The sequence below is a fragment of the Cnephaeus nilssonii genome, assembly GCF_951640355.1.
Source record: "Cnephaeus nilssonii genome assembly, chromosome: 10".
NCBI lineage: Eukaryota > Metazoa > Chordata > Mammalia > Chiroptera > Vespertilionidae > Cnephaeus > Cnephaeus nilssonii.
In genome coordinates this window covers 55,229,883-55,243,833 of record NC_137081.1, presented here as the reverse complement: position 1 = coordinate 55,243,833, position 13,951 = coordinate 55,229,883, and the positions used below count along the sequence as shown (strand labels likewise).

At 39.3% G+C, this 13,951-nt stretch overlaps 1 protein-coding gene across 1 annotated transcript in view; it reads right to left on the bottom strand.

Annotated features, from left to right (window-relative positions):
- LOC307105926 (lymphocyte antigen 75-like) overlaps positions 1-13,951 on the bottom strand; it is a 91,174-nt gene that overhangs the window by 61,958 nt on the left and 15,265 nt on the right. The window contains exons 4-6 of the mRNA XM_079781885.1: positions 11,938-12,102; positions 2,694-2,804; positions 1,225-1,365 (exon numbers count right to left, since the gene is read on the bottom strand). Of these exons, the coding sequence (XP_079638011.1) occupies positions 1,225-1,365; positions 2,694-2,804; positions 11,938-12,102 (417 nt within the window). The remainder of the gene's footprint in view (positions 1-1,224; positions 1,366-2,693; positions 2,805-11,937; positions 12,103-13,951) is intronic.

Genomic DNA, 13,951 nt, shown 5'->3' with positions numbered 1-13,951 from the left:
TTACAAGATTAAAATAATAAGTAGGCATATCATTTTGTTCTGCTCTTTTTATTTTCCTGCTGGCAGGGTTATTTCAATAAATACATATTATTCAATCATGTGGAAACATGATTTAGTTAATAATTACTACTTAGGAGAGTTATTTGATCTATCATTAGCCCCCCTGGTTTATTTTCATTTGTGCTATCTTTTCTATTATGCCTTTTGTTATATAAACTAAATTTGGTATGAATCAACTTGCAAGGTAAATGCTCATTTTTCCCTATCATTTTAAAACATGCCCCTATATTCTTGATTCTATGTACTTATTTTTTAATCTTAAAAAGATAGCTTTATGCACCTATGTGGATAAGAAAATTGATGATTTATTCCCTTCCCCCAACATCCCTCAAAGCACAACATTTAAAAATCTCCCATTTTCCTACCAGTTTTGAGTATTAGTTTTCCTTATTCAGGATTTAATCAAATGCCAGGGATATGGTGGGCATTGTGCAAGATAGAAAGGGCACTCCTCTTCTCCATTCTGTCAAAGACTCCTCAAACTTCTCTGCCCCTCAAAAAATTCAGCTGTTTTGTGCCTCTCTTATCCCCAAATTCTCCCCAAATTCCCTCCTTGTACACATTTTGTCCTTTTGCATCTCTCCTTTACTACCCCATTTGTCAACACAAAGACCTAAAGAACCAGCCTGGCGAAGGACAGACAGAGGAGGGGTGGGCATTGTGGGGCGGGAGATGGGAAAGCCCGGGAGTGTTCTGTGTCGTCCACTTTCGACTTCCCACGGAGGCAGGTAATAATAGGTAAAGCTTGAGTGTGCAGCAGCAGCACCAGGACGCTCACAGAACAGACTGCTGGGTCCCACCCTAAGAGTTTCTGATCCAGGAAATCGGAGGTAGGTCCCGAGAACCTGCATTTCTAACAAGCACAGGCGATGCTGATACTCTGTCTGGGGGCCACACTTTGAGAACCACTGCTCCAGAGAAAAAGAGCCACTGTGAACAGAAATGTACTTCTTATCTAGAATACCCCTGTCTTCTCATGGGGATATACTGAATCAAACCTTTATTCATATACAGTTGATAATATCTAACCACAGGATCAAAGTCAATACTTTCAGCATTGGCAGTACCAGATAAAAGAACGGCAGAAATGGGTATCCGAAATGGATTTACTTGACTTCAAAAAACTGTAATTTTAAGACCAATTAGATTAAGTGGGAAAGATACCTGTTAACTCCACTGTGCTGTTTAATGATTTCTTGCAAACATAAGGCAGCTGAGCTTCACAGGAAAACCTCTGCCACAGACCGGACATGGCGTCCATGCTCGCACAGCTTGACCCACCTATCACAGTTGCACTGAAGGTATCTTAAATGATAAAATTTCCAAACAGTTAAAAGAAGATTGGAACCAGGGTGATGGCTAGTAAAAGTAATTTGTATTTTTAGTTTTCTGCTTTTAAGGAAACCCAGAAAATAGTTAAAACTGTCCATTAAGTTGAAATGTATAAGCCTCAACGGACAATCTTGTGCTTAAATATGTCTTTCTCCTAAAATACAAAATACAGGGGGAAATACTCTGATATACTGTAGTTAATTTACAAACCAAAAACCAAACCTCCGTCCCCAATCAACTTTGATGTCTTATCTTGTGGTCAGTAAGTAGCTCTTAATCTGTTACTCCCTACAATAAATATACTAATTTATGATTCTGTAATGCCTTTAAGACCTTGAAATAATAATAATGAAATTTCATTCAAGTAAAATGACCTATTGGTATTATATTGTAATTAATTCATTTTTAAAATATTTTATTGATTTTTCACAGAGAGGAAGAGAGAGGGATAGAGAGTTAGAAACATCGATGATAGAGAAACATCGATCAGCTGCCTCTTGCACAACCCCTACTGGGGATGTGCCCACAACCAAGGTACATGCCCTTGACCGGAATCGAACCTGGGTCCTTTCAGTCCGCAGGCCGACGCTCTATCCACTGAGCCAAACCGGTTTCGGCTAATTCATTTTTCTTATGTATGCAGAATACTTTTGTGCTGAAGTTAAGTGTTAGCTTTTAGGTTCTACATTTGTCAGGAGCCTAAGCTTTTATTTCTTAAAAAGATATCTAAACCTTCTTTTGGGGGAAATATCTTTTGGCTAACTAGGGTTTTATTTACAATAAATTTTTCTTTAAGGTATTTATTTGTGTATTAAAATACAACCATTATGTTGTCAGTAATTGGGTGCTACAAAGGGAGATCCCAAGATGAGGAAGTATTTTAAAATGAGGAAGTATTTCCATGTTAGAGTGAAGCTGCAGATGAAATACATGTGGGTCAGTCATACACATGCCAAGTTCCCTAAGGGACACAGAATGGCTCCTGGGCCATGCGATGGGGCTCATTCTGATCTTACTTGAAGATAGAGGGTTGCTCTAAAGGTTAGAGACAGATGCTTATTTGCCCATGATGTGGCTCAACTTGACTGTGATGGTATCCACTTGACTACCATATAATGGCATAATGGCTATAATGACTAAGCTTAAAAGGGCTCAGGAAAAACTTTTTTTTTTCTGAGAGGTAATCATAAGAATTGTAAAGATTTGAAATTTTTATAAGACCTCAGTGAGTGGGAAGCTCTTTTTTTTTTTTTAATTTGGGGCTTTGGCTCCATGCAAAAGGTAGAGGAGAGAGTAGTTACCTGGGTCCCAGTTGAGAAAGTTTAATGGCTTGTGGTCTGACCATTCCCAGCCTCTAGAAGAGTACAGCTGATTTAAGCCAATCCAGAAGATGCTTGCAATGCCTTCTTTTTCTGTAACAATTACATAATTTTAACAAGTGACCAAATTACCCAATTTATTATCTAAGTCAGACTATCTAGGAGGGTATCTATCCCACAAAGCAAGAGATGCTGAGAGACAACAATACTTCAGACTACCGAGAAACCCAAAGGCTGATCAGTTAATTCAAGTCTGATTTCTCATTAGCGTGTGTGATTTCCTTTCTTCTAAGGTAAGAACAGACTTCTCAGAATAGCTGTTTCACTACTTTATTACCCTCTTGTCAGAAAGCAGATATATAGTCAGGGATGTAAAGTACAACATAGGAAATATAGCCAATAATCCTATATAATAAAAGCCTAATATGCTAAGTATCCGACCATTCAACCAGTTGCTATGACACACACTGACCACCAAGAGTCACACGCTCCAACTGGTAGGTTAGCTTGCTGCTAGGGTCCGGCCCATTGGGACTGGGCGAGACGGACCAGACACACCCTGGAGCCCTCCTGTGGTCCCTCCCCGACCAGCTGGTCCAATCAGCCCCAATCGGGACTGGGCGAGAAGGCCCCAATCAGCCCAAATCTGCCCGATCCCTGCAGGCCAGGCCAAGGGACCCCACTGGTGCATGAATTCATGCACTGGGCCTCTAGTTTTGTAATAACTATGTATATGTCAGATGACTACTAGACTTATCGGGGTGATCACTTTGTAATACTAATCACTGTGCTGTACAACTAAAGCTAATATAATATTGTATGTCAACTGTAATTAAAAAATAAATTTAAAAAGAAAGCACTTACATACGGAAAGTAGTTTCCATTTCAGATCTAGATTTTGAGGATCTGATTGTATTCCATTAAGCATATATCATTTGCCAGAAAAGAAAGCTACAAAAACCAAAACAACAGTCCTGCCCTCATGAGGATTTGAATCTAGTAGAAACAGATGTGGATCCCAAAATGGTAAAGTGCTACCAGCATTGCTTCAGAAATATGTACATGAGCTGTTTTGTAGGCAATGTAATATACATCTGTAGAGTCCAAAGGATATATTTAAACTGGAGATACAGAAGAGAGAGAGACACATTCACGTACGCCACTGTGGAGAGGTATCATTCTAATTTATTATTTGACAACAAGATTCCATCAATAAGAAAAAGAGAAAGACAGAGAAGCAGAAATAATTTAAGTAGTGAGGCTAATTGCAGAAAAGCCACACAATATGCATATACCCATAAGCAATGGGTCCAATCTTGCATGTATGGTCCATGTGTATTGGAAAAACATGTAGAGAATTGTGAATTATTGTAAGGATTTTCACACCACTGGGAAGGAAGTCAACAGAATTACTTAAGAACCTGGTAAGACTTCATCAACATCATGAAGGAATAATCTGAAGATACTCAGGGCCAGTTAGAAGAGATAGAGCAAATGATGAAATGGTCTACAGAAGACAAGGATGATGTTGACAAACAGGAAGAGCTCACAGGTTGGTAATATCTATAAATTTGTTAAAATAGTCTCAGTAGTAAAGCACTTAATAACAGTTTCTTAATTCCTCACACGGAATTATATATGATATAATATTGTATTATATGTAATCATCTACATATATACTAGAGGCCCGGTGCATGAAAATTCATGCACTGGAGGGGGTCCCTCAGCCCGGCCTGCCCCCTCTCACAGTCTGGGAGTCCTCAGGGGTGGGAAGCAACCTGGCGATCAGGGGAAGGTGATTCCCCCATCACATCTCTGCTGCTGCCACTGCCGGCAGCGCAAGCCTCGGCCGGCCCTGGTTACCTGAGCCTCGGGCGGCCCTGGTTACCTGAGCCTTGGGTGGCCCTGGGCTGCTGGGCAACCACCATCTGAGGATTGCCTGCACCTGAGGCTGGCCCTGGGCAGCTGGACAGCCACCATCCGAGGATTGCCTGCACCTCGGGCCGGCCCTGGGCAGCTGGGGGCTGAGGGGACTAGGGGACTCTGGAGGCAGGTGTGTGGAGCGGCCAGATCCGCTTGGGGGCAGGCCCGGCTGTGCCGCGCACCTGCCACCCCAGCGGGGCTGAGGGGACTGGGCGCTGCCATCTTGTGGCTGTGGATGCTGCCATCTTTGAGGGTGTGACGGTCAATTAGCATATTCCCTCCTTATTGGCTGTGGGTGTCATCATCTTTGTGAGGGCGTGATGGTCAATTAGCATATTCCCTCTTTATTAGATAGGATATATACATATAAAATATAGTTATATTTTTATATAATTTATTTGTACATTAAATTATATATACATAAATTGTTATTACAGTATGGATGTTTTCTACATGCAAATCACACAGATATATATATATATATATATAGGATATATATCTGTGATTTGCATGTAGAAAACATATTCTACATATTCTATATATCTGTGTGATATATAGATAGAATATATATCTGTGTGATTTGCATGTAGAAAACCGTATGCATTCTTTACTTTTTAGTAGATGCATATCTATGTGTTTTATACAGAGAAAACTATAATCACGTATACATCTGAGTGATTTGCATATATAAAACCATGTCCATACATTAAGGGATTTTTAAAAGAGGGTTATTTTAAACATACACAATTTTTGTCTTATTGCCTGCCTCAAACAGGTGATTCCATTGGAACTGACACCAGGGAATGGGCGAGTTCCCCTGGGTAGGGGAGAAATAGCAACAGCAAACACAAAAGAAGCCACGAGCAGTAACACAAACACCAGTGTTCAAGGGATGGACAGGAGTCTGGAAAGAGGGTGGTAGGTCCAAGGCCCAATTATCACTCCACCAAAAAGGAAATGTGAGGATAAAAGTGAATTACAAAGATACACTGTGCTTTCCAGGGGCTTGCCTGTGAAAGAAAGAGATAGGGCTGCAGGAACTAAGAAATATATATATATGTGTCTATATTAATGGTAGAAGTTTAAACATAATAGCCTTTCGGAGAAGAATTAGAGACAGTTGATGAAAATACAAGATAGGAGAAAAAGCTGGTGTGGCCACAAAGAACCTTGGGGAAGGAGTTAACCTTGAACAAGCTGCACGGCTGACAGTGCAGATACAGATACATTTGTAAGTATTAGGGTGAGAAATAAGGGTTTGCCTCACCTTTCTCAAGGAACTAGCTGGTAAGGATACTCTGCTAAGGAAGGAGAAGGTGGGTATTCGAGGGAATTTTGGATTCACCGTTTTCTTTCACTTGTTAGCACAAGCAAGGGCTGCCAACGCTTGTATACAAAGACCTTGAGGATTTAATATAATGTAAATTTCTTCCTGTTAGTAAAAGCAATGAATTTTCCAGCATTCCTAAAGAAGTCCTGAAAACTATGACATATTTATGGTACTCTAGACGTGACTATACCCTGACATTCAGAATTCCTTTCATTCATTTCTAACTGGGGACACCATGGAGGGTCAATCCTTCCCATCCGTCCCAAGTTCAATGCCCTTCCTCCCATGAAGTCTTTTCAGATAATCCCCCTGCAGGAAGTCTAAATAATCCTATCACCCCTTCAAAATTATTTTATTGCTTATCTGCACATGGCAAGTACACATTTATGACAGACCAAAATGACCTTTGGAAGCTCTCAGGCTCCTACTCTGTTTCATTACACTGTTCTATTTGTGATCTGTATTAAAGACTTTTCACTGGAATCATAGCATTTTAAAATTGTGACTGATAGAAAATGCTAAGAACCATATGATTTTATTGATATGTGGGATATAAAACTGAAAGTCATGAACACAAACAGCATTGTGGTGGTTGCCAGAGGGAAGGGGGTGGGGGAAGAAGGAGGATTAATATAAGGTGACAGGAGATTTGATTTTGAATGGTGGGCACAGTGCAATATACAGATCTTGTAACATAGAAACCCACACCTGAAACCTATTATGTTCATGTTGACCAATGTCACCCCAATCAATTTAATAAACAAACAAATAAACAAACAAAAATCAACCAAAAAAAAAGTGAGTTAGCCAACAGGAATTCTCTTTATGTGTCTTATGCCAGTTGGACGTGAATGGGAAATGGATAAATCATAAAGGGCACAAACTTCTTATATGACCTGGACAATATGGAGCTGGACTTTTTTCTACATAGTCCAAGCAAGAAGTTGATCAATTTGAGACACTACTTACCCCCTCATCTTTGCCATCAAGAAATAGACCATTGTTAGTGTAAATCTTCAATACCTAATCAATAGGTAAGCCCACTGAGGAAGATATTTCTTGACTGCCCCTGAGACCCCTGTTCAGAGCTGGCCCATATTTCTATTCTTCTCCTTACAATAAAAGACTACAGGGCCTGCTAATGGTCATGCATTTGGGATGAGCCAGATGAGAGCCTCTTTAATGCATCATAAAAGCCACAGTCAGCAGGGGCCCTGACTTAGAAGTGTCCTAGTCTTGGGGCACCTTCAAGATGGCTCAGAGTGAAGAGCCCCTCAAGGCGGGGGCAAATTAGGAAAAATGAAAATGTGCTGTTCCTGCTCCAGGGACTGTTGGGCCCTCTTTTGTTGCTTTGGGGTGAATCTGTGGTTAGAAGTCCTCTGGGAAGGCCAGATCATGGGAAATCTGTCTCTCAAATAAAATCTAGTGAATATAAGGAAACCATGCCCCTTCCCCCTGGTCCCTGTATCAGTAAAACATAATGAAAACAAAACTACTTAGGTGCAGGGCAGGCAGAGAGGAAAAAGAAAGCTTTTTCAGACTGTATTAGACTCACCTTCAAGGGGCCTGCTTCTGCTTTTTTTCTGGCAGATTCCCCGGTCCCACCCAATTAGTAGCTAACAAACCAGAGGTTTTTTTGGGAATAACATTCTCCAATATGCTCTGCATATGTACAACTCTTATTTCACAACTATATAAAACAACTTTGATCACAAAATCTGTCTTATTCACTTTGGTTGGCCTCACTGCTCCTAGCCCAATGGTAGTTTTCAGTGAAGGGCCACTTAATAGAAACTTTAAGATATTTTCAAGACTTAGAAACTCTGAGTTTCAGATGTTAAAGTACAGCTTTCTTGGGTTCTGGGAAACCAGAAATTATAATTAGGCATATTGATATGCCTAAACAACACTTGATAGTAAAAGAGAAGCTTGAAAGGGATGTACCTCTAAGTAATTGATATACATAAGGTGTAGGAAGTGTCTGGCCAGGGGTAGGGGCAACTGGGCCCTTTAACATATTATCTCACTTTTATGAGTTACTAAAGAAAAGAAATCCTGTAACATTCTTTTACAAATGCATCATTAGATTGTTTGTTAGGGTGTTAGTAGTCACACTTTGACATTTCTCCCTCATTATAATCATCACTATCCAAATAATAGTCAAGGAGGCTTACATTTATTGGCACTTTTCACTCTAACAATATTTAGTGAGGTTGGGAATATAATTCTAATTATAATATATAATTTATATATGATATAAATATAATTTATATATAATATAAATATAATTCTAATTATAATATAATTCTATTGCCAAATACTAGCCCATTAGGTTTATTTGATGGATTTCCATTCTAGAGGTCTAATTATTCAAGTACCAAACAACAAAGGAAAGGTTAAAGTAAAAGTAAGAAAGGAGATATTCATAAGGCTTTAGCCAAAAAGCATGACAAAAGACCAGCAGACTTTTAGTGATGAAGAGATATAAAGCTATGTAAGAGGAGTAATTAATATAATAAAAAGTAAGGGCTCTGGAGTTATATATGTTGATATTCAAATTCCAATACTGGTATTTCTTGGCTGTCTGAGTATATTATTTCTAAGCATCAATTTCCTTATCTGTAAATTGGGACAGATACTTGTCTCTGAGGTTGTAATGATATTAAATCGTTTAATTTATCTAGAGATATTAGGGCTTTGCTTATTGTTAGCATTTATCAAATATTTATGACTTTAATAAAAGTGTGACAGGATTTATCTGAATTAGTCAATAGGTATTTAATACATAGCAGTAATGCTTAGAGTTTTGTGCAAAAGGAAGAAACAACCCATGAGGTCCATCTCTGCCTGCAAAGAATTTAATAGTCATATAAAAGGTGAATGCAGGTACATGCCTGATACAACTTGTTTTCAAGTCGGACTATGTTCAAATTTTGGCTCTGCTAATTACTTGTGGGTGGCCTTGAACAAGTTACATTTCCTCTTTGAGTCTCACATTCCTCATCCAAAAATGAACATAATAGAAATAACACCTACTTCATAGGGTTGCTATATGGGACTCAATAAGATAACGTCTAAAAATCATTTAAACATCTCTCTAAAAAATCATCATCATATACTATGATTTTTTTTTCATTCATTGAAGAAATCACCAGGGACTCAATAACGTGATTTTTGAAAATAATGTAAAAAATTTCTGTTTATAAACTTCTAGTAAAAGAATAAAAGATGGGCAACAATCCTACAGAATTTTGCTGAGTTTATAAAAGAAGTCTTAAATAAGTAGACTACTGAGTACTCTCATATAATTTTATTGAGTATATAAAAGAAGTCCTAAATAAGTAAAAAGGCATACCATTTTCATGGATGAGAAGACTTAAAAAAATGTAGTGACAGTAATGCCTTAATTAATCTATAATTCATGCCATTCAAAGTCTCAATAGGGTTTTTTTTTAACAAGCTGATAACAAGCTGATCCTTACATTCATATGAAAGAATAAATGGTAAAGAAAATAGCCAAAAAAATGAATAAGGGAGAATTTGCTCATCCAGAAAATAAGATTTACTTTGTGAGGCAGGACTAACTAAAACAGTGTGGAATAGATAGAAAGACCAATAAATAGACCAAAAGAATAGAATGGAGAGGCTAGAAATAACCTATATATCCTAAGGTTTATATTTATTAGAGATGGCATAACAAATCAGAGGGGAAAATGTAAAATAAATAGTGCTTGGTAAACTTGACTATCCATCTGGAGAAAGATAAATAAGATTCCCAGCTTTACAAACTCCATTACAGATGGATTAAGGATATAAATGTGAAAAGCAAAATAACAAACTTTTAAAGAAGACAAGAGAGGATATCGTTATCATTTTAGGGCTAAGGAAGGATTTGCTAAATAATATAAATAAGCATAAAACATTAAGGAAAAGATTGGTAAGTGTAACCAAATTAAAACTAGCATATTTTTTTTATGATGAGGCAACCAAAATAAAGTGAAAAGGTAAAGACTAGTAAAAGATATTTGTAATCCTATAACAAAAGATTAGTGTCCAGAATATATAAAAAATATAGCAGATCAATATGCAAAAGACCAACAACTCAATAGAAATGAAGCAAAGGACATGAACTGGCAAATTACAAGGTGAAAACCTAAATGCTCAGTAAACACAAGATGCAAAACCACATTAACTATCAGGGAAATGTAAATCAACAATGCTATACCATTTCACATTCATCATATCAACCAATTAATAAGTCTGTTAACACCAAGTGGTAGTGGAAGTGTAAACTAATACAACCACTTTGGAAAGCAATTTGGAAATTTGATTAGAGGTGAAGAGATGTGCACACCATGTGTTAGCAATTTCTACTCTAGAGAAACTCATACATGCTCAATGGGACACATACTAGGATGTTCCTTGCAGAGGTGTTTGTAATAGCAAAAACTGAAAACAACTTGTTTCTCAGTAGAGAATAGATGAATTGTGGTTTATTCATACAATGTAACACTATACAGTGGCAGTTGAAAATGAATAAATGTACATATGGGTAAATAAGATAGTATTTGCATTATTGTAAAAGAACAATGGTATAATGAAAACATATATAGGATTTATAAATATGTATAAGAGCACTCAAGGGATGGTTATTTTGAAAGGTGGGCATGGGGCTTGAATTCTGCTAATATTTTATTCTTTAAAGGGAAAGAAGGAAGGAGAGAGGGGTAATGAGAAAGAGAGAAAGGGGATCAATCCATGTAAAACAGTATGACAAAATGTCAGTGAATATTTATTTAGTCAGGGTGGTGGCTGCATAGGTCTCTATGTGATTATTTCCTACAGGAGGCCCGGTGCATGAAATTCATGCACTGGGGGGCAGGGGGGAGTGGGTGTCCCTCAGCCCAGCCTGCACCCTCTCCAATCTGGGACCCCTTGGGGAATGTCCGACTGCCGGTTTAGGCCTGATCCCTGTGGAATCGGGCCTAAACCGGCAGTTGGACCATCTCTCTTACAATCCGGGACTGCTGGCTCCCAACCACTCGCCTGCCTGTCAGCCTGATTGCCCCCTAACCACTCCCCTACCAGCCTGATTGACACCTAACTGCTCCCCTGCTGGCCCGATCACCCCTAACTTCCCACCCCTGCCGGCCCAGTCACCCCTACTGCCCTCTCCTGCCAGCCCGGTTGCCCCCAACTGCCCTCCCCTGCTGGCCCAGTTGCCCCTAACTGCCCTCCCCTGCAGGTCTGGTTGCCCCCAAATGCCCTCCCCTGCTGGCCTAGTCACCCCTAACTGACCTCCCCTGCTGGCCTGGTTGCCCCTAACTGCTCTCCCCTGTCGGCCATCTTGTGGTGGCCATCTTGTGACCACATGGGGGTGGCCATCTTGTGCAAGGGTGTGATGGTCAATTTGCATATTACCTCTTTATTATATAGGATTATGTCCACATGATGTTTTAAAAATGTTTTCATAATTAAAAACTTAAAAATCATCACCACCCCACAAACAAAACAAAACAAAATCCTATCCACTCCATGTGTCTACATCATTAAATCCATTTAAGGTTTCTTAAAACTCTACTTGCCCCTGAGGACGGTGCTTGTTTAACTCACACGGGAAACCATCTAGTATGACTCAGCCATCTTCTTTACCTTCCTCGAGTTCTCCAATTTTCAATGTTCAGAGAGTTTAATGTTTACCTTTTAAAAAATCCTTTCACTTAGGCTGTGGGTAGCAGTTTAATCCTGCAACCTCAACCCATTTTCTGAACATTAACCTCTTTTTGGTCTCCATCACAATGGATGGAATAGGATTACAGTCAGTATGTTTTTGCTTGTGGGTTTCAGTATTGAAGTTTAAACCCCAAGATAGAAAAATATAAACATAAAACAACATACCTGAATGTGTAGAGGAAGACAGACAACCTCTTTATATTTCGGCAGTTTGCTCTATTGTGTATAAGTTAAACGTACCTTTAAGATAAGTTAATTCAGCATCACTGTTAATGCTCAGTAAGTCAGCTCCTTGATTCTGACATGAAACATAAGCTTCTTTCCAAGAAAGAGCTGCCTGAGTATTAAATTGGTAGCAACTTCCCATCTGCTCATTCTTTTCCCAATTACCTTCACAGCCATTTTCTGTTGATAAAAAGATACGTTAGTGATCATAAAGTAAGGGTGTAATGTTTACTATTACTTAGAATGCTTATAAGTACTGTGATTCAATTTGCATAATCTAGGGATATGTTTCAATTGGGGATTATTGCTTGACTAGACCACAGTTTGATCCTTTGGTTACACAAAGGATTTGAAGTCACAGGACACCCAATGACTCAGGCTGATTAAAGCTACCACTCTCCTACTGACCACCCTCCCTTTATCCCCTATCAAGTACAATGCCATATTTTAGCCCATACCTGCCTTCTATCTATGGGTAGGAAACTTCAAGTGTGCTCACACTTTTAAGCCCCCAAGTTAATGGAAAACAAGCTCACATGAAAATGGTGGCAGACTGCAGAGGGATTTGCCCACGGCCTGCAGAGAAACTATTGCATGAGTATGTCTGTGTGTAGACATGCTGCTTAAATACTCAAGATTTAGAACCCAGGTGACTACCTTATTAGGAAACTCAGTCCAAGTTTCTCCTTAATAGTTTAATAGATAACTCAATATATAATATATACTAATCAATAATACATAATTATCATTATACATGCATTTGTACATGTATGTGTGCATATGTATACAAACATATATGATCATAGTATAATGTACTTATTCTTTTCTTTAACAAATATTTAAAAAGCGTGTATCATTTCAGACAAAAGCCTTCAAGTTACATTCTGGACATGACAAATAAGTCTTGATACAACTGGTTAAAAAATATACTCAGAGACTCCCATGTGCTCTCTAGAAGAGGGAACATGGTGTGTCCTAGGCTTCCCTTGAGGGGTTTCCAAAGGGCCTCCATAACCAGTCACAGGCCACATGGCCTTTCAAGCTGGAGGGCCCTTAGATACCATCTTGGCTAACGTCCTCCTTTCACAGGCGGGAACAAAGGTCTAGAGGTGTTTGTGCAGAGCTAATCAGAGCTCCGGCCTCTCCATCTGGGCTGTTGATCTTCTGACTGGCTAACACTGCTCCTTCCGCTGCTTTAGAATGGCCCAAACAGCAACAGAGGCTGCTGTGTCATGTGGTGAACACAAAACAGGTGGATTTTTAAGTATACTGCCTAAAGGTTCCTTATTACCACCAGGCCCTATGCTTATAAATCCAGGAGCTCCCAGTGCAATAGCAGTGTGTTTATTACTATAAAATAAAATCTCATGGTTTAGCAGTCCTTGGGTTTGAAAAACTCAGTCTTGCTTCTTCCACAGAAATAACTCTGGGAGGCCTACGAATACATTAAAAATCCACTCTCCCCCTGCCATGCAGAGGAGGCTAAAGGCAATGAGACACATGCCAGTCAAGGCTGCAAGTCAGAGTTGGATAAATATGTTGGGAATAAGGATCAGGAATCCTGGGATCTCCATCAGGCTCTACACCAATGGGGTTTGACCCTGACAATCGGGGTGTTTGTTGCCCCTTACCTGAGAAGTGAGGGTTTGCACTGGATAAACTCCACATTCCCATTCATATCTAAAATTTCATATCCAGACTACTGTTCTATTTACATGAAATTGGTGCCTGGTTGACCGAACTCTGCTTATCAATTAAGATGAAGCAAATATTGGCTTTTTACCTTGCAGTAGGTTCCAGGTGTTTAAAAGCCTGTGCCTCTACCTAGAAAAGTGATTATCAAAGTGTGGTCCCAGACCAGCATCATGAGCATTATCTGGGAACTCCGCTACTGACCAACTGTGTGCCAGTGGACAAGCTGACTGGGCCCCACTCTAAATGTACAGAATTATAATTTCTCGAGGTGAGCCCCAGAAATCTGTGTTCTAACAAACTCCCCAAGTGATTCTGTTGCATCCTGAAGTCTGAG